The sequence below is a fragment of the Exophiala aquamarina genome (assembly GCF_000709125.1).
Source record: "Exophiala aquamarina CBS 119918 chromosome Unknown aczIA-supercont1.9, whole genome shotgun sequence".
Lineage (NCBI taxonomy): Eukaryota > Fungi > Ascomycota > Eurotiomycetes > Chaetothyriales > Herpotrichiellaceae > Exophiala > Exophiala aquamarina.
Genome location: NW_013550579.1, coordinates 691,573 through 715,900, shown reverse-complemented (window position 1 = coordinate 715,900; position 24,328 = coordinate 691,573). Strand labels below are relative to the sequence as shown.

General features: G+C 50.4%; 9 protein-coding genes across 9 annotated transcripts; 3 read left to right on the top strand and 6 right to left on the bottom strand.

Annotated features, from left to right (window-relative positions):
- Positions 1-332: 332 nt before the first annotated feature.
- Positions 333-1,957, bottom strand: A1O9_09226 (uncharacterized protein; the record flags this gene model as incomplete). Its single annotated transcript, XM_013401920.1, has 2 exons — positions 333-1,603; positions 1,654-1,957. 2 exons carry the CDS (start codon positions 1,955-1,957, stop codon positions 333-335), a joined length of 1,575 nt encoding a protein of 524 aa, XP_013257374.1.
- A 938-nt stretch (positions 1,958-2,895) lies between these two features.
- Positions 2,896-4,796, top strand: A1O9_09225 (uncharacterized protein; the record flags this gene model as incomplete). The annotated part of the gene is made up of 5 exons (XM_013401919.1): positions 2,896-3,199; positions 3,319-3,502; positions 3,570-3,620; positions 3,671-4,451; positions 4,545-4,796. 5 exons carry the CDS (start codon positions 2,896-2,898, stop codon positions 4,794-4,796), a joined length of 1,572 nt encoding a protein of 523 aa, XP_013257373.1.
- Positions 4,797-5,134: 338 nt separating this feature from the next.
- On the bottom strand, positions 5,135-7,927 carry A1O9_09224 (uncharacterized protein; the record flags this gene model as incomplete). The annotated part of the gene is made up of 2 exons (XM_013401918.1): positions 5,135-5,841; positions 5,950-7,927. 2 exons carry the CDS (start codon positions 7,925-7,927, stop codon positions 5,135-5,137), a joined length of 2,685 nt encoding a protein of 894 aa, XP_013257372.1.
- A 495-nt stretch (positions 7,928-8,422) lies between these two features.
- On the bottom strand, positions 8,423-10,249 carry A1O9_09223 (uncharacterized protein; the record flags this gene model as incomplete). The annotated part of the gene is made up of 3 exons (XM_013401917.1): positions 8,423-9,801; positions 9,858-10,039; positions 10,095-10,249. 3 exons carry the CDS (start codon positions 10,247-10,249, stop codon positions 8,423-8,425), a joined length of 1,716 nt encoding a protein of 571 aa, XP_013257371.1.
- Positions 10,250-12,243: 1,994 nt separating this feature from the next.
- Positions 12,244-14,301, bottom strand: A1O9_09222 (uncharacterized protein; the record flags this gene model as incomplete). Its single annotated transcript, XM_013401916.1, has 1 exon — positions 12,244-14,301. One exon carries the CDS (start codon positions 14,299-14,301, stop codon positions 12,244-12,246), a length of 2,058 nt encoding a protein of 685 aa, XP_013257370.1.
- Positions 14,302-15,815: 1,514 nt separating this feature from the next.
- A1O9_09221 (U6 snRNA-associated Sm-like protein LSm2) lies at positions 15,816-16,211 on the top strand (the record flags this gene model as incomplete). The annotated part of the gene is made up of 2 exons (XM_013401915.1): positions 15,816-15,829; positions 15,929-16,211. The coding sequence occupies 2 exons, from the start codon at positions 15,816-15,818 to the stop codon at positions 16,209-16,211; spliced, it is 297 nt and encodes a 98-aa protein (XP_013257369.1).
- A 526-nt stretch (positions 16,212-16,737) lies between these two features.
- On the bottom strand, positions 16,738-19,527 carry A1O9_09220 (uncharacterized protein; the record flags this gene model as incomplete). Its single annotated transcript, XM_013401914.1, has 1 exon — positions 16,738-19,527. One exon carries the CDS (start codon positions 19,525-19,527, stop codon positions 16,738-16,740), a length of 2,790 nt encoding a protein of 929 aa, XP_013257368.1.
- Positions 19,528-20,079: 552 nt separating this feature from the next.
- Positions 20,080-21,193, top strand: A1O9_09219 (uncharacterized protein; the record flags this gene model as incomplete). The annotated part of the gene is made up of 3 exons (XM_013401913.1): positions 20,080-20,115; positions 20,166-20,999; positions 21,059-21,193. 3 exons carry the CDS (start codon positions 20,080-20,082, stop codon positions 21,191-21,193), a joined length of 1,005 nt encoding a protein of 334 aa, XP_013257367.1.
- Positions 21,194-22,190: 997 nt separating this feature from the next.
- Positions 22,191-23,390, bottom strand: A1O9_09218 (uncharacterized protein; the record flags this gene model as incomplete). Its single annotated transcript, XM_013401912.1, has 1 exon — positions 22,191-23,390. One exon carries the CDS (start codon positions 23,388-23,390, stop codon positions 22,191-22,193), a length of 1,200 nt encoding a protein of 399 aa, XP_013257366.1.
- Positions 23,391-24,328: the final 938 nt, after the last annotated feature.

The following is a 24,328-nucleotide window of genomic DNA, read 5'->3' as shown; positions in this document are numbered from 1 at the left end:
AGATACTAGAGTGGCCTATGGCTTCATTGCACCTCGCTGCACTCAGTGGCGAGTTTGTTGAGTTGGTGTATCTGAATATTGGCACAACCAATATTGCCTGAGCCCATAGGCCATCGTGTCTTCAGGACCATCGCCTGGGTGTAGTTGGAGTCGAAGAGGCTCGGTTCGTAATTGTGCCTAATTGCTGAACTCAACAACTGTCACGTCCATCGTGGCTATGACCAATCTCCGCCTACTAGAGGACAGAGCAGGGGACGAGCCTACTGAATAGCATTGTAGAATCGGGAATATCTAACTTATTTTCATATGATTCTTATTATACTCGACATGGCTCAATCTACACAGTGGAAAGACTCCCAATCGTCAGGATTACCTCCCACCAATTCCGCCGTCTGTGGCCAAGGACACAGCTTTCTTGTCCGGTTACTCGCATCTGGCGGAGCGGAGCTCTTCACCTGCAGCGGCGCCGTGCCGTTCTCGACCCATGCAGTGAGCGCATCCAGCACATGGTATTTCCCTGGGACCTGCGGATACGGAGCGGATGGACCACAGTGGCCACCGCCGGGGACCATGAACAAGCGATAGAACTCGGAAGCATTGCCTGCGAAACCGCCTAGTGAGGTGAGAAACGCGTCTGTCTGCTCCAGCTGTTTAATCGGCCAAGTCCCCGCGTTGAATGCATCGGCCCAGCCTTGGTACACAATCATCTTGCCGCCCTTCTGTTTGTAGGCGAGCAGGTCTGGAGATATCGAGTCGATGTATGGCGAGGCTCGGGAATCAACTAGCTTAAGATCCTGAGACGAGAAGTTAAATGCCGTATAGTCATACTTCAAATCTCGGAACACCAAGTTCTGGACGATGGGCACGGTATAGTTGATTGCCAACACCTCCTGTTGCAGAAGCCACGAACTCTCGGACCCAAGATCAAATCCTGGATACACCATGCGTCCTGTGTCGACCTCTATTGGACCTGCTCGAATTGCCTTGTAGGTTGCGACTTCCCCAGCCGTGAGGCACTGGATCCCACCATCTGTGGAGTTCCGTTCTTGGCCAGAAGCGCACTGGAGTTGTGAGATGTTGAACTGGCACTCGAGAGGATTCTCGATAACCCCGTCCTTGACACCGTCCAAGTCGTCACAACTTTTCACGGTTGCATTTGCAATGAAGTCAAGAGTTTCTTGTTCAAGGAATGCATCTCTGGCATGGATGTGATTCCAAAGGAAACTAAGAATCAGATGGCTGTACCAGTTTCCCGGACAGCCAGCAATGATGCCATCAAAGAGCTCGGGATGATATTGAGCAAGAGCAAACCCTTGCGCGCCGCCTGTCGAACATCCCTGATAATACGAATGCGAAGGGGGCTGTCCGTAAAAGCTCTCCACCAAGCCACGAGTTGGAGTGGTCAATGAAGCGATCGATTGATGTATCCATTCAATTGTTTCCTCACGGTCTTGCAAGAATGGGATTTTCTGACCCGGCGCTGTGGTCCCATTACCATTGTTGGACAATAGATGACCAGAATCTCCCGCCGCCACCGCATATCCAGCGTTCAGCTGTTGCAACATACTGACGTAGTCGATGTTACCTGCCAAACCCCCATTGCCTAGTTCAAATCAGCTGAGATATCTGGCCCTCCAAAAACAGCTGACCTACCAACGACGAGATATCGACCATTCCACTGATCTGCAAACGGCAACCAGACCTCAACCCCGATGGATTTGTTCAGGGCGTACCCAACATGCCCTTGGACACGGCACAGAGGAATGTTATTGGTGAGAGTCTTCGCAGTCGGGAAAGATATGGACTGGCCTCCAACCTGGCTGGAGTTCGTGATACTGAAACTTGAGAAGCCACCAATGTGAAGGGCCAAGTCTTGACATGCGGGTCCTCGAGCGGCTGAAAAACTACAAATATTCAGGGCCACGGCCATAAAAACCTGACACATCCTAGGAGCCATGGTCAACTTCAACTTGAAAAAGACCTGGCTAGTCAGCAGATTCGACCATTTATGACAAAGCGTGACGCACCCAAGAGCTCATTTTATACCATGTTCTTCGGCAAGAACGGCCGGAGCATTAGCATACAGAATTAGTGAAGCACTGCCGTAACGACTGAAAAACATATAGCTCATAACGCAGGGAGATGGGGCCGAAGTCGTTGTCCTTACCTGAACGAACCACAACAATGGCGATCATGCGCAAGCTTGCCGGGTCCAGTTGCATCTGATTGGCGACAGCCTTTCCAATGATACGATGGCTCTTGCAAATGAGAGGTCTGCTTCGTGAAGGGAACTGTGACAACATCCACCGTGGCCTGCAAGGAACTTGTATCCAGACATTCGAACTGGTTCGCAGATTTCCAGATCTGGCACAGCATGCTGTGTGGACTAAGTTCACAGAAAATGTTTCTCGGCTGACTGCGTTATGAGCATGATGAGTGGTCGTTCCCCAGATTGATACTAGTCGTCGACCAACATTTCTGGGATAATCCGGGAAAGGGCTTTGTGGGGGTATTCCCCCCCAACACGCAAAGCAGCGTCTATCGGTAATTCGCTTCAAACTGCATTACACTGCTCATCCCAAACAGCTTGGCATCGGTCTCAAATCCGCAGGATTTTGCTTGTCGGAGAGTCAGTCCGATGGCTCCTGGATTGCCTCAGCCTTGGCTCTGCGGGGAGCTTGATCCATACCAAGAAGCAGGGTATGATCATATCCCTGATTCCCTTCCAATCTCCAACGGCATATACATCTTACCGAAAATGTTATATAGTAGGATGCCTGTGCTTGCAAGCCAGCGGTGTCTCGCGACAACTCTTCACTGCCCCTTTGAGTTCTGGTTCGCTCCCACCCAGCCGACCAAAATCCTTCTGGGATTTTCTCTTCAGATATTGAAACCATGTCAAATCTACAGTCGAAAGACGAATATGAGCGTCAATCGCTTGAAAAGGCTCCCCAGGAGTCGACTTTGCACGTGGAAGAGCTCATGCGGGGTGGCTTGACCGAGGAAGATGCTCAGTTCCTTCATGACATACCGTTGAAGGAACAAAACCGCATCTACCACAAGGTCGATGTTCGTCTCGTCCCAATGCTGGCCTTGTTGTACCTCATCAGTCACATAGACCGAGCCAACATCGGAAACGCCAAAATCGAAGGCCTCGAAAAAAGCCTGGGCATGACTGGCACGGATTACAATGTTGCTTGTGAGTCCTATCACCCAGATGAGACATGTTTGATATGCAACCTCAGCTCATTTTTGGCAATCTACCATTTCCTTTGAGATGAAAGAGCCGTTTCTGACTGATTGCTTTCGAAAAAACAGTGGCCATCTTCTTCGTACCATACGTGCTATGTGAGGTACCATCGAATCAGATCCTTATCAGATGTCTACCATCTTACTACATCGGAACCCTCGTCCTATGCTGGGCCACTGTTATGACCCTAATGGGCGTGGTCCAGAATTTCGCTGGCTTGGTGGCGACAAGATTCTTCCTTGGATTCTTTGAGTACGTTGGGATTAGGGCCTACCGTCCCTTGCTTTCAGCTGCTGATATTTTGTCTTGAAACAATTAGAGCCGGCTTCTTCCCAGGCGCAATATTCCTGGTCAGTCAATGGTATGTTGTGTAACGTAGTGGTTTCGACTGCCGAATTCACTAATTTCCTTCTTTCAAAGGTACCCTCCGAACAAGACACAGAGTCGAATGGCTATGTTCTACTGCGCATCCGCAGCATCGGGAGCATTTTCCGGACTCTTGGCGTTTGCGATTGCCAAGATGGACGGCATCGGTGGATACGAAGGGTGGAGATGGATATTCATCCTTGAGGGCCTCGCAACCATCGCGGTGGGTGTAATGTGCTTCTTCATGCTGCCGGACAGTCCATCGCGATCGAAATGGCTTACCCCAGATGAGGCGCGATTCCTCAACATCATCCACTTGCTGCACCGTGGACGCAAGGAGAAACAAGAATACATCGAGGGCACCAACAAGAAGAGGCCGTTCAACTGGCACGCGCTGAAACAGGTCCTCACGGACTGGCAGCTGTACCTGCAAGCGTTGGTTTTTATGTCGAATGCGGTGCCCAACTACGGCCTGAAGTTCACCATGCCGCAGATCATCAAGAACATGGGCTTCACCTCGTCAAAAGCCCAGCTTCTGACCGCGCCGCCCTACACGATGGGAGCAATCTCAGCGCTGTGCTCCGCGCTGCTGGCTGACCGTTTCGTGTGGCGCATGCCGTTCATCGTCGGTGCACAGACGCTACTGATCATCGCGTACACGATTCTGTTCGTAAAGGCCGAGCACATCGCCGATAATGTGCCTCTGTGCTATTTCGCGGTCTTCGTCGCTTGTGCAGGCGTCTACCCGATCCTGCCAGGCTGCAACGCCTGGACTATCAACAACCTCGCCGGCCCAGCGAAGCGAGCTCAGGGCATCGCGTGGATGATCGCAATGGTACGTCTATCCTTAGGCCCAGCACCAGAAATCACCTTCCCGTCAGTTTCATGCACATACACGTGCAGTCCCCGTAACTAACCGATGCAACAGGGCAACTGCGGTGGCATCGCCGGATCTTTCATCTTCATCGACAAGGAGAAGCCGAAATACCCGACTGGGTTCGGCAGCTCGCTTGCCTTTGCGGCCTCTGGCATTGTGTGCGCCCTAACCCTAGAATCCCTGTTCTGGACCATCAACAAGCGCAACGCCAGACTCACTGAGGATGAATGGCGAGCTAGGTATACCGACGCGGAACTCGAAAAGATGGGTGATCGCTCGCCGCTATTTAAGTATTCTTTATAAGATAGAAAGGAAGTAAGGCGAGGAACAACGAAACGTGAATGTGAATGTGGGTGTGGGTGTGAATGCGAAAGGCAAGTTGTGCAATGAATAATTTCTGGAGATATCAAAAGGGGGTGATGAGAGCGAGGGTTCTGATATTTCCCGACCAACGGGTTGGATCTGGGGAGACTACTTGAAATGGGACGGAATAATGACTCCGTCATCCCGCTCGATCGATCAAAAGCCAGGATTTCAAAGAACAGGTGAGACCATGGTGTTGCCTCGACTGGGCTCAATTCTCATTCATACACCTTAGTCATCTATACGTCAAAGTGTCAATCTATTTATTACATTTGTTTCTATTCAGCGCGTACCTCACCAGCAACGGCATGACACAGCTCGACCTTCACGCCGGCCCCCAGTAGGACGGAGATCCACAAGCGCTGAGTATCGCTGAGTCGATCATTGGCGGACTTAACTTCGACGAACATGATCTCCCCTTTTTTCGAATCAAGGGCGTCGCCGCAATCACTTTCCTTAGAGTCTTCATCGTACTTCTTCCAGAGCATCAGATCCGGCACGCCGCCCCCGCGGGCCTGATATTCCTGCGCCATGACCAGCATGACAGTACCGAGGGCATTGCCGTCCCAACACTGGATGAGCTCGAGAAGATCGTTGCGCTCGAAACCGTCCCACTTGACACCGATTATGAAAGTCTTGTTGTCGAAATTCTCGTCCCAGACGCGTGCGGCGATTTCCAATGCTCCACCGTTGGAGATCTCGTTGACGCGTTGTGTGATTTCGTGAACGCGTGAGGAATAGAACGAGTCGGTATGGAGATCGAGTGGGCAGGTTTGGTATGCAGTTTGAAACACATTGGGGATATAGGGATTGAAGAAGAGGATGTCGTTGAAAAGTAGCCCGAATAGCGTGCGGAGGATACCTCCTTCGGAGTGGTAGCCTTTGTAGCCTAGGACTTTGCGGTAATGGGAGAGGCACATTGCTTCCACTGATACACGCTCTTGCGTGTCGAGCTCATCAAGCCAGACTGTTTTGGCACCAGGGACTCCCCCCGTGCTTGAGTGAGATTGTAACCTGGGAACCATGGCAGGTTTATCGTCCAACTTCTCAGTCGTCGTGAGCTCCTTCGCCTTCGTAGATGTGTTGCTGATACTGTTCTTGCGGCTCAGATTCCTCGAAGGTGTGTCCTCCCGTAGGCTCTCAAATTTTATACCAATAACATCTCTCTCAACTGCCTTACTAAGTCTGACGTGTCCAAAATCATGTTGTTCTCGCATGGGAAGCCGAAGTTGTTTTTCCAGCTTCTTGATCCTCTTCTGTAGATCGTAATGGTAGATGATATGACATTCTTTGTCTTGCAACCCTTCCTCACAAGTCCTGAGCGCTATTCGTTTCCAATGTTTTTTGTTTGATTCAACGCTCCGCCCTTCGCCAGGAGTGAGAGCATGCAGATAATGTTCTTCCAACAGTGCTTTGCGTTGATACCATGCACCTCGTCTAGCAGCATGGAATAAGCGTTGGTCCAATAACTCTGTCAGCACTTGGTGCTCCCGCAGGTGTTCCTTGAATCTTGCCAGGGGATGCAACCCTTTATGCACGATCCGGGTATAAACCCAAGCAGGACTAAAACGTCGAAGGTATGCTCCTTCTCCACTTTCGTATACACGGTCTTCCTTCCGTTGCTCCTCCTTGAGTAAGATCTTCCATCGAGGATATACTGCCTCAAAAATATCTTTGACCTCCTGAAGAGTCAAGGTGCTAGGAGTGCCGTTGAACTCGAGAAAGTTATCCATCTGAAATTGTGTACGAAGACTCGCTTCAAACTCAAGCAGAAGAGCTCTCGATTCGAAAATAGTCGTAGATCTACTGACAATATACTGTGGAAAGTTCCGCCGAGAGATCTTTGCAAGTATCAACGTTGTCAAACTCTTCTCTGTCCATTCGGTGCTGCGATAGAAGACAAGGTGCACACGCTCAAACAACTTCAATGGTGTCAGAGCAAGTCGAATGCACCGTCCCGTCCGATCCAGAATCTTTTTGGTGAAATGCGCGTCACGATTTGCGATGGGTGTTCTCGAACCACCGCTATCTCCGTCGTCATCATCTAAGCCCGATTTCCCATCGTCTGAGACAGCGCTGCCAGCGGATGCCTCAGTCTCTGTCCGGTGGAGTTCTTTAAAGCCCAGACCAGATTGTTTTCCACTGGTCCGACGAAAGTTTTGCAGTAGCTCACGTTTATTCTTGCCCTGGACCTTAGCATCCTTCGCGAGAGACTTCAGCTCATCTAAAAGTAAGAGTTCACTTGCCTTGTCCAGAGTTGTGATATGTTCAGAAGAGCATTCTGCGAAGGCGTATGTTTCACCCAAGACTATACCTTCTGGAGGATCAAGCTCACCAGGGTGGAGTACGACCTCAGAAGACACATCTGGCAGACCTCTCTCCTTCTGAAGTTCGGCCACCGACGCATCAATATCAGATATATCAGTGAAGTAAGGAAGTTCTTTGACGCGAAACCATTTACTGGTCTTCCTCAGGAACAGCCTGACATAGAGATATTGTGCCTCGTAATCCAACTCGCGCCAGTCGTGAAAGACCTTCATTTCAGCCTCATTGAACAAGTGACTTTCATCCCCGAGAACAGTGTCTAGAGCAAGGTTGAACGCGTCGACATATAGAGAGCTTCGGCCTCTTACCCATGATCTCGACTCGAATCGAGACTGCGTAGTACTGGTGTCCCCTTGCTCTTTGTCTTGGTCTTGCAGTACCCTCTCTCCCGCTTTGTACGCTTCATAAGCCTCGATAGCTTCTTCGTCAGTCTGAATAGGTGGCAGTGCTGTTTCTAATTGGGTGGCTCTGGGGGCCCCTTGCAACTCATTTGATGGACCATTGAGTTCTTGGTGCTCATCGTCGGAATCAAGAACTTCATTTTTGATACTCGTTCTCACCCCACCTTTCTTCGCCGAGCCATGTTTGGCAGTGCCACCAGTATTGGAAACCCCATCGACTCTGGCCCGCTTAGAGGGAGGAGAAGGGAAATCACGATCGTCATTGAAATTGGTACTAGGAGGATGAGGAATTCGGGTACCCATCAAGCGGCTGTGCATCGATGGCACCTTAGGTTCTAGAGCCATGGGGCTGATTCTCCATCATTTGTGCACAGCACCTGACGGTATCATGATCCGAAGGGAAACGTTAGCAAATCGATGGCGGAAAGAAACACGGGAGGGGGAGCTTCTTGGCTTTCAAGCAGGCGCGTCACTCGCAACACGTAGTCACGCGACTTCCAGCGAAGTGCTTGCGTCGCACGTGACTTTCGCTGAGGTATCCGTGATGTGCTTCGGTGCAACATGTTACATTATTGAGATCATATCCTAGTCCTTATTTTATGTAAGCACAACTACCAGGCTAGTGTATCTTGTGACGAAAGCGAAGGAAGGTAGTAATAAAGACGATTGCATCAAACTAGGATATGAGCCCCGAGCATGGCGAAAATAGATAATGCTAGATAAAGCCAAAGGCTCAAGGTAATTAGTGACTTCAACGTTTCCTTAAGCAAAACCCCAAGTTCCTTGCTGGGGGTATCGACAAAATAAGCTGGGTATTGCAAGCGAAAAGACTTCAAGCACTTATACTTCGGCGACCTTATCACTTCCCTTCAGAGGAGGCAGTGCATCATTTCCAGAGTCAGAGCCTGCATCCTTTGCGTCAATAACGTTGCCTTCTCTTCCTATCATTTGGTGTTGAATATTGACTTTAGGTCCCTTGAACCATTTATGCGCATCAACCACCCACCAAATCAACACCAGCAACATCGGCCCACCCCACACCAAACAGGTCCAGTTCATGAGCGAGGCGTCCAGATCGCTTCCCGTTACGCTGGGTAAGCACAGGATTGGGATCATCAGGGTGGTAAAGCAGGTCGAGGCAATGCCGATTGGATAAGAATACTTTCCGAGGTGCCACGGTCCACGGCGGAAACGATTCCCAACGAAAAATGTTCGAATCGTGATGGGGATCGTGAAGGCGACGAATGCAGCAATGGCGCCTATGCTGAAGATTGCATCGATCGCAGTTCCACCGAAGAGGAGTAGGGTCAATAAAATTCCGACTGCACAGTTAAGCCAAACAGCATTGACAGGAGTTCTGGTAATTGGGTTGACTTGCTTCCAGATATTGGAGAATGGGAAGCAATCGTCACGGGCGTAGGCGAAAGTGACTCGAGATGCAGCAACCATGCATCCTTGGCCCATGGAGAATCCACACATGATTGTCAACGAAAGCAGCGCAAGGGCAGTGTTCTTGGGTAGCACTTCCACAAGGTAGGATGCCCAGGGTTGACCAATCTCAGACTCCAACACTGCATCAATATCGATGACTGTGTATGCGACCACCAATTGCAAGAACCAGCCCATAAGCCCACCAACACCTGATGTCAAAACGATTGCACGCGGCGCGGCAATGCTGGCGTTGCTGCATTCTTCGGCAAGATGGAAAGGCGCATCGTATCCCGACATCGTCCAAATTACTGCGATAAAGGACATGAGAAGCGCCACGCCGTTTGGAAAGTCAGTGCCTTCGTAGAAGTTGCCCCAGACTGTACTGCTCTTCGTGAATCTGGGCAGTCCCTGGTCAGGTCGCGTAGTTGCAGCTGGAATGGTGATGACAGTGATGACCAAAGCAATGATGTTGAATGTGCTCCCATAGGAGTTGATGGTTGCAATCCAACGTGTGGGCGCAGAGGAGATGCATCCGTGGATAATCATGATGAGAGTGGTAAGAAGCCAAACCTGGTAATTCTCGGGAACATAATCGGGGTTCTGAATCGAACCAGCCGCAAGAATCATGGATGCCAGAGCATAATCCACAGAGGGAGCTCCTGTCACTTGAACGAACCAATTTGACCAGCCGGTAATCCAAGCTGCCAGCGGTCCGTAGCCTGGAGGTGCTAGCACGGCTGCAGCATAGTAAAGACCACCGGACGTCGGCATCGACGAGCATAATTCAGCTTGCAAAACATCAATAATGCTGCGCTATAAAAGGTGTATCTGTTTGCGCACTCACCCATGCCCATGGCAACACATTGGATAAAAGCCATGGCGATCAGCCATCCCCATACCATACCAGGGGTTCCTGCATAACCCATGCCGTACCAAAGAGTGGATGCGAAAGAGGGTAGCAAGCCTAGGACGGCAAAAGACACGCAGAATGTCGTCCATAGAGAAAATTCGCGCTTAAACTCTGGGCTGCCTTCAACATTAGCGTCACGGAATGCTAAGTGGCGCAATCAATTAAACGTACACATAACCAAGGGCGGCCAGCACTTCCTCGTCTGCATCGTATTCTCGATCGTGGACAGGAACCTCTCCGGGCGCAAGGACTGAGGTCACAGGCTCCTCGGCCACCGACTTGCGGTGATGGCCAGAGGAAGTACTTGGGTTCCTTTCAGCGCTCATTGTCGCAACACCGGACTTTTGAATTGGTGAATTTGTTTCCCAGGCGAATCTTTCGGAGGCTCATGAATTTAATGCACGCCGGTGTTCATAAAGGTGGCCCGGAAAAAGCCTCGTGGTCAGTGGCACTTTATGGCGGGAATCACGTTGTTATGGACACAGGGCGGCGATCATAAACCAGTTTCAAGATTGAGGGGAACGACGCATATATACAGCGAGAAAATACAATAACAAAACGAAGAAAGGACCCTGCTCTTGTTTATGGGTGTAACTGGAAGACTATCAAAAGCATCGCGTCGCTAGCTTAAACTGATTGTGAGCATGGGGGCACGGCCATGCCAGCATGGCTTTGCGAGGGAAAGCCCGTTCGTCTCACATCGGCCCAGGGTTTGCCGGCTTCGTGTTGCACGAGACCGGAGAGTGAGATGGCCATTTCGCCTTCCCTAAAGGCCAAATCGCAGCCGAGTTAGATTCCTCGAGGTGTGGAGAGGGCGACGGGTTGTTAGGCATGGTTATCGCAGGGGGAGGGTGAGAGAAACCGCTCCTCAAGCAATCGATCAGCAAATCAAGTGGCAGGTGAGTGGCTGGAGGCTCGCGAAGCAAAAGATAAGAAATCCTCTAAGAGTGTCAAAGCTCCTTTAGGATTGGGGTGTTGCAGTCTTGTAAGTGGATGCCAACGGGCTTGCTTTGACTCCCGCCAGGCCAAGATAAAACTAAGGAACATGGAGGCGACAGCCTAAAGCAACCAGGCCAATGCGACCCTGCAGCAAACTAAATCTGTTGTGTAAGACAGCCTCTCATATCAGCAGCTCCCGCGCGCACCTCCTCGGCTCCCCTCTTTGCCTCGTGGGACCCGAGATCGAGATCCTTGCTTTCACAGATAGATGAACATGGGTGCTCGTCTGGGCGACAGTCGAAAGAAAATGGCCTTATAAGTTTCCTCTTTTGGCTGACGACGGGCATGCTGGGTTGTGGGACTCTTCAGAACAATTAAAGTCCTTCTAGCGATCACCTTGCCACCAGTATAATCGAGTACAACATATCAAAGCACCACCTGAACCGAGTATTCAGAGCTCTTTGCATGCACATTGAGCCCAGTACGAGGAGCATACTGTGAGGAAGCCTATCAGTTTTCGTTACTCAGCTTTATCTGCGACCTCGTGTGGACCGTGAGAGCCAGCGGAGCAGCATTGTCAAAGAACAACAGGAACCCACATTATGATTATCGTGAGAAACTATTGCTCATCACCTTCTGCGTTCTTTCTAAGGGGATTACGGTGTCTGTAAGGCAGAGGGGCATAACCTTTGTGACGATAAATGATACTGCACAAGCACATTGATAGATTAGGTAGTGTGATGTTTCTGACCGCCCAAACTGGGACATGCCTAGGTAGAGGAATTTGGGTTTCAAGAACATCTGCCTGGCGATAAAAGGTCCTGTTGGCTGACGTGTTCCTACAAGTCCAAGGACACACTTGAGCCTGAGCAGTCAAGATTGGTAATTAGAGCCTAGTTCTCCGTAGGCAGTTGTAGGCGTTGATGTCCGCTAAAATGATAGGCACCATCCTGGTGTCTTGTCTGGCCCCTGCTAGTCAAATCACCACAGGCACTTTCGGTCTGATGTCACACGACTCGTGGTTGCTCGTGTTCGAAGGTGGATCGATGAAGTGTGCCCGGGAGGAGGACGGATGCATCCCCCATTTCCTGGAGATAGAGGCACAGAAGACGCCAGGGGTTGACATAAACTCGCATCGGCATTCCGAGAACGGCAGAAGAACAACAAGCTCGCAGACTACTGCCATATTAATATTTTGTCTTCCATGAGATCAAGTCAACATGAAACGTCGTGAGTGTACAATCTGGATATCCAAACCGTGCATATTACCCCGGCTATCATGTACAATATCCGTGGAACTCCGTCCGCCATCGCTGAAGAGACCCTACGGGAATGACAGCGCAGACTCATTGTTGATGCTGCACCCGTTCCGGGTCGTGCTTCAGCCCTTCAAAATATGATCATCAACACCGGTAACCTTTCGACAAATGCTTCTCGCATCTCCCGGCATCGTTTGCCAAAGAACTTGCCTGACTTCCTTGCCGACTTGCTCAACTGCGTCAATGGCCCACAGGACATCGAGATGTTCGTAGTCTTCAATCACTTTGGTATGGACAAGGTTGACATATGGTTCTCGCCCCTGTTCAAACCTCCTTAACAGGCGCCTGCCATCCACTAGCTCATCTCTACCGCCGATCCAAAGTGCCATAGGAGGGACATGTCCATCGTACCAGACTGTCCCTGACGGACCAGCGTCGGAGGACTCGGCAGCCTTCTTCTCATTTCCCTCGGAGCCCTCCTCCTCCTCCTGTGTGGATAGGATACACTTGTGTTTTGCAAAACACTCTCTCCCCAGCCACCACCGCATGCTCTCCGCACTTACGTAAACCGGGGAAAACTGAAACAGGCGATCGCGGAGACCTCGATCCCATCTTGCATCGGTCCAATTGAAAAGGAACGAGAATACCATATATCCCATTGACCCGTAAACTTTTCCCGGAAGCACCCGGTGCATGGTCATCATCAAAGGAATGAAGCTGTGGATACCAAAGAAGACTCGAAACATTGCTGGAGAGATAACCCGCATGAACTTGAAATACATCTTGCCGATCAGAGGGCCTGCATAGACCGCTGGTGCAAGGGCACAGAAAACACTGATTTTGTCCCCAAGCTCAGGACGCTGCTCCTTCGCCAATGCTACGAATGTTTCGGTCGTGCCTTGGCTGTGACAAACGAGTCCGAGCTTCTCGAATCCGGTCTCTTGAAGGACCCGAGATATGAAAGCAGGTAAATCCATAACTCCCATCTGCCGGATGTTCCATGCCCACATTCGTGGATCCGAATATCGAAGCAGGGTATGCTCAGGGTTGAACCCGCATCGATTATTGCCCAGCCAAACATCGTACCCGGACTTACAGAGAAGGAATGCGAGACTGTCATCATCATTGGTGCAGTAGGCACCAGCGCTTTGCAAAAGGCCATGAATCAGTAAGACAGGGTATCTTCTTTGGCCATCACGGTATTGCGACTGTACATGTCGATGAAGGCCATCCGCATTGTCGGTGAATAAATCTGGAGACGTGGATCGCCGTTCTCGTTTCGATGCTGGCGTATACTCTCTTGGGTTGTAAACATGCCAGAGCGTCAGGATAAAGCCATCTTCGGTCTGAACTTTGAATTCCTCGATGTCCAAACCGACCCTACGGGCATAGTAGCTAACATCGCATACCAGCTTATCAGGGCCGCCATCAAGAGGCACATAGTCCTCTCCCGGCTGAGACGACGGAGGTTCTAAAGAATTTTCGTCTGCTGGACGCCGCCGACGTCCTGTTCTCAGCCACCGTGTCTCCTCTTCCTTGCGGATGTCCGCCCGTCGCTTCTCTTCTACACGAAACGGTCGTTGGCTGTAACGATCTCGAAAGACCAGTCCATTCCAGATATACGTTATCAGCTTTGGAATAGACGTAAAGACCGAGCCTAGGACAATGACAGCAAGAAAAGCAGTAGACAAGTAGAATGCGGTAATTTGGAATATCCTGCATTGAAGATTTCGTAAAAGTGAAGGTGGCCCATATAATGGCAGAGGAGGGAATAGTGGATGAGTAACCGTTGGAGGGATAGCATTTCCGAGACTGCTCGTTGCGTTTTCATGGTCTTCTTGGATAAGTGTTTGCGGGTCGCAACCGTCACCAGAAGCATCGGACTTCTCAAACCTGCTGAGACTAGGTGGAGGGGTAGGAGGACGTCGGGTAGAACGCCCCTCAGCCTGGTCCTTCAAGACATTGATTTTATGTGCCTCTGGAACAGGAACTGCTGGGAGCCTATTGCTGTCTGCAGTTTCAATTACGGGATCAAGAGGTGTAATAAACTTCGCTTCGACAGCGACACCACGGTGTCCTTGATCATCCTCCCGGCCGGCGGGTTCAAGGGATAACTTCTCGACTTGGTCGACATAATCTAGGGCTGCATATGCGCGAGACCGTAATTGAGTTTGCGACATTCGAATATATGGAGAGCTGATTGAAATTGTGGTTCTGTGGATTTGTTGACAGATAACGTCATCGGATTAGGCGAGAGCAGCCACTCGAATTAGAGCTGCAAGACAGTCTATACAGCGAAGTGGCCCCCAATGAGACAAAACGATTGGATAGATTTGAACTTTGTCCCAAGGAATAGAGAGAGTGAGGTAGCAAAACAAGTAGAACCGAGAAATGTTGAAACTGAGAAGGAACGAATATTTTCGGAACCCACGACCTGGATTCTGGCGTGCCTGATCCAGCAGGCAATCTTGTGCTGGCCACGAGAGTGGCTGAGAGGGCGCCATTTTGAAACCCATCAGAGTGGGACCACAGCAATCTGGATTCCGAGGACAGAGCAGATAATTTGATTGCCTCAGCGAAGATCGATTGAATAAAAATCATTCATGGGGCAAGGCCCCGGTGGCACTATTGATAGATCAACAGCAGCATAGTCGGGTACATTGTTGTGCTCTCGCCCAACCGTCGACATCATAGATCTGGGTTTTCGGACGATCAGCAACCGTTTAGCTTGCTCCAGTTCGCCACAATCAAAACGAGCGGAAGAACTGTGCTCGTTCAGCCGAGCCACTAACATTCATTGAGTGGCAGCGTGGTTGGGATTAGCTATCTTGTTGAATGACATGTGCATATGCTGAAAAGGAAGAACCAATTTAGTCGGTTATCTGAAGAAGATCAAAATATCTTTGGGAGGAATAGTGCTGGATCATGAAAGACCTAATTGGGAATACGCCAGTCCTGTATCAGGGAATCATTCAGTCGCATTCTCGCGCGTCGAGATTAGGTGTCCCACCAACAGCAACCTATACCAAAAAGCATTGCAGGATCGTGAAAGGCTTAATTGGGAATGTTCTCCCCATTATTAGGCATTTTCCGGTCACGTTGTTATTGCTACAACATAGCCGTGCCAGTGGTGGAGGCGATCGTAGGTTGGGTACCCCAGCTCCAAAACCAATACTATTGGATCACGAAACGCCTGGTTGAGAATGCTCTCTCCTATATCAGGGCAATATTCAGTGATATTCTCACTTCTATAGCACGCTGTAAGTTAGTGTATGTAGGTTGCGTGCTCAACCCACGAGAGAAATACTGCCTGATCACGAAATGTCTATTTAGGAAGGGTGCTTATCCACATTACTCGTTAGACACGTTTAGAGGAGCCATGGCTTTGGTCCTCCCCGCACAAGTCTTGGCGCGCCTAGAGATTGCTGGATCACAAAAGAGCTAATTCGGAAGGATTTAATTCCAGAAAGGGCAATTTGTCAATACTACACCAATTCCCCGCATAATTCTTGGCAGTACCTCATGATCACGTGCGTGCACTCTGCCTGCGAGCCGGAAGAGGGAGGGAGCCTCGCATTCATTTCGACTTTAAGATGTCGAAGGCCATTTCAGACAACCTCATCAGGAAACCCACAAACTCTCTCCATCTCCTATATTCGACGAATCCCTGGCGCATACCGCCTAGCCTGCTGCCATGTTATTTTTCAGGTAAATAATTCCGACCCTCACACATTCCCTTGCCTCCCATCCGAATCAATCCACTCCAGCTCAACCCAACGTACTAACCACCGACCTCCGTTCCTGCAGTTTCTTCAAGACCCTAACACAGCAAACGGTAACCGTCGAGCTGAAAAACGACATCAGCATCCGCGGCACCCTGAAGTCGGTGGACCAGTACCTGAACATCAAACTCGACGACGTGGTTGTACTGGACGAGCTCAAATACCCACACTTGAGCTCGGTCAAGAACATCTTCATCCGCGGCTCCGTCGTCCGCTACGTACACCTGCCCCCGGACAAGGTCGATCGCTCGCTGCTCGAGGACGCATGTCGGAGGGAGGCGGCTGCGCAAAAGGCGAAGGGCAGCTGAGACCCTGGGGACCAGGGAAATGGATCTGTGATTTAATGTTGCTTCTTGAGCCGGGGGAAACAACCGCCATTTCGTGCGCGATGTGAGTCGCCTCTGGGGCGGGCGACCACAAGGCCGGGGATATACTTCCGTGCTTGAAGGAATTGTCCGTCTGATCCAAGTGAGGACTGAAGAGCCTGCCACGCTGCGGCCTTGGTGCCCAGCTGCTGGACATGGCCCTACTTCAAAACATGATGAGGTCAATCTGCAGGGAGACATGCCCAAGTTAAGCTTAGTTTCGAAGCCGACTCTAAGCGCTCTTGACGTGAAAAGTGCGAAGTAGATTGTGGAATCGAATTCGGAGATGATCAAGTTTGCCCCGGCAAGCGTCCAAGGCCCCTAAACCTCTACCCAACATGGTTTGTTGGCTGTCTGCGAGAGCGCACTTTATGTTCCAACAAAGCTATACTTGACCTAGGAGAGACTAGTGCTCAATAGAAATCTTTGTCCAATCTTCAACCAATCTCTCAAGGATAAGATCCCTTCATCATACGCCATAGCTGAGTTTTCCATCTCCTGAACCCCAGCCGTCTCCTCCATCCTCCACCTTGAAGAGACCATTTTTTCGTTTCTCCGCATCCCATTTTTCTATCCACCCTTTCATCTTCTCTCTGTTCTTTGCGCTCCCAACGTTGACGGTCGGTATGATGCGATTGATTCGCAATGCGCAGCAAAACATCGTCAGTTCCCGGAAAGAGCTGTGTTCGGAGTATGGCACGCCAAAACAATTGGACTCTTTTGTGCTTCCTCGTTGTGGTGCAAGATCACGCATTGTGAAGCGAGACTTCCATCCGTCCGAATTCAGAACTGTACTCACAGCTGGATTCTCGGTGAAGCGAGAGGTTGGAGGTCGATACGACCAACCGGTAGGTCGAAACCCAACTACTCGAGCGAAGTGGCCCTTGTAGGTCATCATGTAGTCATGTAATGTTTCCGCCCTGATCTCCATCAGAGTCTGCATATGAACTTGTGCCTCTAACGGATTGTTGGTCAATCGTGCATTGAGTTCAGGATCCTCAAGGCAAGCACATATGCGCATCTTTCCTGGGGGTGCATAGATCTTTGAATTTAAGGCTTTCGCGATGCCCAAGCAGATTCGTTCTTTGCCAATCGAGTATGTGCCAATCACGACGAGCAGGCGGCCTCGAGCCTTTTGTTTCTTCTCGACCGGTTCCTGTTCCTTGACGCTTTCAGACTCGCCCTGCTCCAGGAATTTCTTCATTGCGCTTCCTGCTTTTTCTGTCTTCGTCTGCTCCCAACTGTCGGTGGAGTCAACCATTTCCCCAGAGAGGCTGACGCACATTTGAGCACAAGCATCGATAACATCATATTGGCCTGGAAATGAATACTTTGGCGTCAAATATGTTGTGTCCAGGTAGCAGGTGTCGATTACCTGTTGTCTCATTTGTCCAGTGATGCTATCGACGACATCTGGCCTCAGCAACGGATGACTGATGTGCGCAGGACAAGCACGAAAATCCCCACAGTGGAGAATTCGTGTAGCCTTCGGCGATCCATCTCTGTTCTTGCCTGTAACTTTCTCGAAAAGATAAAGCGAAGAACCAGGGCAATGGTTGGCTGGAAGCATGGTCACAAATACGCCTTTAGTGTTAGGGACTTCAGTATTCTTTTCAAACTCCAGTGGTACAACCCATTTTGGGTCTACCTTGAGTTGTTGGATCATGAGGTTACAAGTAACCTTACTGGCATAGATTGGACCATGGCACCAGGAAGAGGTAAGGCCGATGTAGTGGTCACTGTGAAAGTGGCTGAGGAAGTACGCATTCTGTCCCTCAACCTTTCCGTACCTGAAAGCATCCACACAAATGAAGAACCCCGGCATGATCTTATAGAAGGGGCATGTTCGCTGATATGCAGGCTTTCCTCGTGAGTGAGCTTCATTAGTAGCTGCAGCTGCCCAAGCTGCATCCTCTGCATGCCCAGACATCAGCCTCGTAAAAGCCGAGCCTCCTTTACTACCTTGGTTCAACGTGAAGGGGTTCGATTGCGCTGGACGGGCGATTGCCGCACGTTGAAAGCGTTTTGGTACTGGGCCTTCCGGCTCTTTAGGCAAGGGCAGAGAGCCTTCACGCCCTAGACTCGTTGTTTGAGGGAAAGGCTGTGCGGCCCCATCGAGACATGCGTTGACATGCGAAGAGGCCTGATCCTCTGATAATCCTTTCATGTTGCCATTGCAGATGGGGCAGAGAGGGATGTTACCTCCTGTTGTGGACTGAATGCGACCGTCATGTTCAATAATACTTCTTGGGGTCGTCACACTCTCCGCGCCACTCTCTGATTTGGAATCTTCGTCGAGTCCCATATCCATTTCTCGTTGTTCCTCCATCCATCTTCGTTCCATATACTCTTCACCACCTTCAAAGAATTCGTCGTCATCGAAATCCTCCTCATCGCCAAAATCCTCAGCAACGAACATGCTGGTACCTTCACGGTTCAAGGCTGGAACGATGATGTCCGTGGTTTCCTCTGGTCCTTCGATGTCAGTGGGTGGACTTTTCCTGTTGTCATTTTGAATAGAAGGCTTTAAGGGATTGGCGATCGAGATTCCTACGTCGACGTCAATGTCGTCCGAAGCAGCCAAATGAGGACCTCCTACTGTCTCCAAGACGAGCTGGCCATTAGATCCGTTGGCGTTCATGATCTCCACGTCCTCGTCATCGCTCGAGTCGTCCACAAAGCCACCAATCCACTTTTTTGGTGTCCGTTCTCGACTGTTCAACGGCATGCTCCCGCTTTCTTCTTTTGCACTTCTTTCCAACTCTAAGTGGGGCTCGGGGGACGGCGTTCGAACCTCCCAATCTACATCCTGAGACTCTGTTCGCCTCCGCTTTATTGGGGTCTCGTCTTCATTGAACCTTGACTGCTCCTGCTCCTTGCTTGCCTGAATGGCGCGCTCGATGATTTGCTGCTCTTCAATACTCTCTTGGGCATCCTTGAAGAACAGTGGGGCCTGGGACTTGGTGTCAATGTCGTTTACTTCGGGTTTGTCGGATTTGGCGAAAAAGCTTAGAATGCTCTGGTTCTGCCGGAATCCTGGCTTCTTTGAACTAGGTATTTTGGAACCAACTTGACGACCGAGTACTGGTGTTTTAGACATGGGTGTTTTCTTTTCGGAAGTGGGTTTTGGAGCAGCGAAAAAGGGAGAAGAAGTGACTTTTGGCTCGTTGGTGGAAGGTGGAGTAGGCGGTCGCCCGGTGGATGGGAGGAGAGAACGGGTAGAGTTTAAGCTGGTATTTTCACGAGGATTCCTGAACATCTTGAAGACATTGTCCTCGCACAGGAACACAAGGAAGAGTGGTAGAGCGATTCAATGGCTGAGAGAGTTGTGGCGGCACAAGAAATGTGGTCTGGAGACGAAAGGGCAGCCCAGGTCAATCAATTAATGAGTCCAGAAGGTCCCCGCAGCGACGCCTAAAACGCCCAGCAATGACGCGCTTGATCACCCATCGCGTAAAGTGGTTTCCAACCCACGCTCAGAAGCTCTAGATCTACTCGTAACTAAGCCATAACACTATGACAATCCTGCGGAACGAGAAATCAACTTTCACATCTTTTCTTGTGCATAGTGTAAAGTGTCTTGCTGATTCAGGTTACAATAACACCAAACTTGCGCCTTATCACGTGACTATCCCCTTATCCTGGGAGGGACGACATCATCGCCAACAATTTCCCCAATGTTTTGAAACCAAGACTTCTTGACGAGAAGATTGATCTCTCCTCCTCACTGAACACAGTCTATCAAACGGCCCGAATTAATCCATATTACCACTTCCGTGGTTAACGGCGGCTTCTGAGAATTGCAGAGCGCATGTCGGCGGCCCAGGTTGGGCGACTCAAGGACGAGGTAAGTATGGAGCTCTCAATGCCGACCCTATTCTTATCAGCTGGTTCCAGGGCACAAGACAACAAGTAGTAGTGGCTGGAGCTGTTGCCGGACTCGTGTCCAGGTTTTGCATCGCTCCACTGGATGTGGTAAAGATCAGACTACAACTTCAACCCCATTCACTCTCGGATCCCCTGTCCTGTGATGGCATCAAAGGTCCCATTTACAAAGGAGCATTTCGGACTCTGACCACCATCGCGCGGCAAGAGGGCATCCGAGCACTATGGAAGGGCAACATCCCTGCCGAGTTGATGTATGTCTGCTACGGAGGTATCCAGTTTACAGCTTACCGTACTGTCACCCAAGCTCAAGCCTTGCTCCCTTATCGGACACCTCCCTCTGTTGAGTCTTTCATTAGTGGTGCTTGCGCGGGGGCTGCCGCGACCTCAGTGACATACCCACTTGATCTTTTGCGCACGAGATTTGCCGCACAAGGCCCTGAGCGCGTGTATTTGGGTCTACTTCACTCAGTCAAAGACATTACTAGGCATGAAGGACCGAAGGGATTCTTCAGAGGCCTGAGTGCAGCAATCGGCCAGATTGTGCCGTACATGGGCCTCTTTTTCACCAGTTACGAAATCCTACATCAGTATATCGGCGGCAAGACATTACCATTTGGCTCAGGAGACGCCACCGCTGGAGTCTTCGCGAGCGTCCTCGCGAAAACAGCAGTTTTCCCGCTCGATCTTGTCCGAAAGAGATTACAGGTGCAAGGACCGACACGGACTAGGTATATCCATACCAACATTCCAGAGTACAGAGGTGTTTTCCGTGGTCTCGCTATGATCTGGAGAAGAGAGGGTATTCGCGGTTGGTATAGGGGCCTGACCGTTAGCTTAATCAAGGTAAGACCCCACGTTGTCCTGCCTCCTTCCCGTGTCATGCGTGAGCTGACTTAATACAGGCGGCACCTGCTTCAGCCATCACCATGTGGACGTACGAGAGAGTGCTCGGCTCACTGATCACTTCAGGCACAAATGATGAGATGTGGGAGATTTATACCGGCTATGATGATGATGATGATGATGATGATGACTGAGACGTAACAGACGCTAAGTGGCGATGCACCATAATGCATCTTTGAATTCATCCAGCGCAGTATTTTCGAACGCTCTTGAGGATGAGGGCGATCGATCTCTCCTAAACCAATCGACTACGGCCACGTTTGTTCGCACGGGGACAATACTGTCATCGTCACCTCACCTGGGCTTTCACAGCAGACAACGCCGGCTGTTCCTCGAGTGTTCAAGTATCAAATACCGTGAATGATACATGCGAGCCGCAGGCCTCCCATACCGTCGGACCGCTAGGCGTATAGTGCCCGTCAATCATTTACTCAATTGCAACCACGACAAGAGGGAGGAAGAGGTAAGTTCGACCCCGCCGAAGCCAACATAGAATTCTTCCTTCTTACTTAATCATACACCCGCTAACTGATTGAGCTCGGACAGAACAAATTACATCAAGGTTACGCAGAAATCCCATTTTATATGCTTACGATGTGCTCGAACCCATCCCTTTGGAGCTGTGAGGCAGCAGACAGATCGAGCTAAGCCATCGCCCAGATCAATGAAGCATGTCGTACATAATGTGCAAAAGTGAGATAGGCGTACGGGGTGAGAGGAACGCGCGATTCGCATCCACAGAGGCAATTAAGCAGCAAATGATCAGGTGCCAGCACTGCATCAAGCTCGCTCGCTCATCCAGATCACGCATTTTGGGAGACATGTATAATATCTTGGTATGTGTTACGCAGGTCTAGCATGCAGATCTAGCAATAATCATTAATCAAACAAGCCGCTGAGCCGAAGGTCCCGAGACCCTGTGTATCACCGATGCCGTTCGTCTGCAAAGGCAGAGATATATTGTCTCAATTGACTTATAATGTCTATCTATACATCTACACTGCAACGTAGCAATAGCACCAATACCTCCAATGTAAAACCGCCACTAAGCTAGGAGAGAGGGAATTGACTACATCCTCGTCATTCCTTGCTTCCCTTACCGGATACAAATGTAGGGAGGGTTGTAGTTCCTCATCTACCGAATCTCATCTCTGCACCAGCGTAACGCCAGAGGCCTCGTAAGAAACCCTGGTACTCGACTCTGGTGCTGGCACTTCCACTCACGTCACCCCCTGAGTCTCCGACGCAGAAGATCTCACTCAGTCGCACCTGCCAGGGCGGATAGCCGTCCAGTTTTACGTACGGGCCAAAGATTATGACCAGGTCAGGTTCGCCGGCCTCTACTTGTTTGTTTGGAGCGGCGTTGGGCGAAAGGGTGGCAGTTGTTGGCACATGGCCGTTCTGAAGCTGCGACTCCGCGAGAGAAGTCGTTGCGCTGATTTCTGTGTTGATGAGGTTTGGCGTGATGTCCTTCGGGGAGATTTTTCGTCCTTGTGCCATCTCCGCTAGTATTCGGGTAAGGTCGACAATTGTGTCACGTCCGTCACTAGCGGAGAGGATGAGGAGGTCGAAGTGTTGTCTTGTTGTGCCAGATGGTGTTGATCCGGAACCATTAGAGCTGGGCTCTGTTGGGGGGATGCGAGGCGATGCTATAGGAGAAGGAGAAGGAGTCATGATCGATGGATGATTTGGCGCGAAGACCCTCAGACTCGGTGCCGCAGGGGCAGGACCGAAGTAAGATCTCAACTTCAATGTAACCAACTCCTGCAATGCAGGCATGTATGTCTTCAGAATCCCGGATTTCTCGTAGACGCTGAGCAATGGAATGCCTGCCGAAGCGGACCAGGCGCAAAGCTCGGCGACTTCATCCATCAGAGCCTCTAGGCCGCCATCCTGCTCGGATTTGAACTTAAGAATAACACTCAGGTGTTCCGGTATTCGGTCGAGGTTCTTGACATCCCGCTGTATATACTCCGGCGTACGGTGGTGGTAGTGCCGTATGGCTAGGAGCCGATCTATGGTCGCGTGGTAGATCTGTCGCAGACGAATGTAGATGCCAAAGAAAAGTTGAATGAGGAAGAATATGAGAAAATGGAGCTTCGCTTTTAAAAATGGACGCAGTCGGCGCTTGTGGCCGTTACTGCGGGATCTTTGGTTGCTGTTGCTAGAGAAAGATGAAGCATTTTGCTCGCTTGTGGTGTGTGGTTTCTGCATGGGTTCGGGGAGGTATGGCTGTACAAGTCTCTCTCGCTGTGCGGCGGAAAGGGTGCGGCCTTTCTCTGCGACATCCTTACGGTATGCCAGGATGTCCTTTTCGGCGACGGGGGCCATTGTGAAGGGAGGACTGGTGTGGTGAGGAAAGTGAATGTGAGGTAGTCCGGGCAGTGCGGCGAAGCTGGCCAACTTCAATTGAGGTGAGAAGAGCAGGCCGCAGTGAAGCAGCCGTAGCAAAGAAGACTTGAGAGAGATCACAATCCTAAAATGCGATTGTGTTTAAGTTGTGGAGGCATGCTCGAAATCGACAAGCCGGATCCGCATGATGTAAGTATAAGCAGTAATTGTTGTTGCCCACTGGCAGCCACTGGTCAAAGCCACAGTATACGTTGTTTTCTTGCCCATGACCGAATAGACTGGGGTGATTTTGTTGGAGAGTGCCTGCCTTACCTAAGGAGACTATGCCAGTTTTAGTAAAGTCAGCATTGGGGAGCCGCCAAGCCGAATGCGTGACGTGGAGCAGGTACGCGTAAGGAAGAAACAAGGAACAAACTGGCAGGCACAACCTCGACCTTGCTATGATTCGCAGTAAGTGTTTATCTCCCGCCATGGTTCACGTTACACAGAAGTTCTCCGTCGAGCGGTTTCGCGATTCGGGATGGGTTTGTCAAACATATTCTCCAACTCAGCAGGGATCTTTACTGGTTGGGAAAGCATGTGATTATGACATTTTGCTGCAGACATTCCTGTCGCATGGCCATCGGCTACACCGCTATTTCCTGCTGGCGGCTGTCCTTGACGGAGTCGATTGAAGTCGTGAAGATATACAAATAGGCGTTCGATGTCCCAAAGAACAATAGTTGTAAGCAGTTGCAACAAGGCCAGAACCTCGTTCCTCTCCCATTCAGTAGTACTTGTAGTTAGTCCAGCCGGTGACATATTTCGCCAAGTCCAATGGAGGGCGTAAGATATCCTGGTGTGTCGACTCCGATGTCAAGTGGTGCTGAGTGGAGCAGTTGTTGTGGAATAGTTTACATTTCTATGCCATTATGATC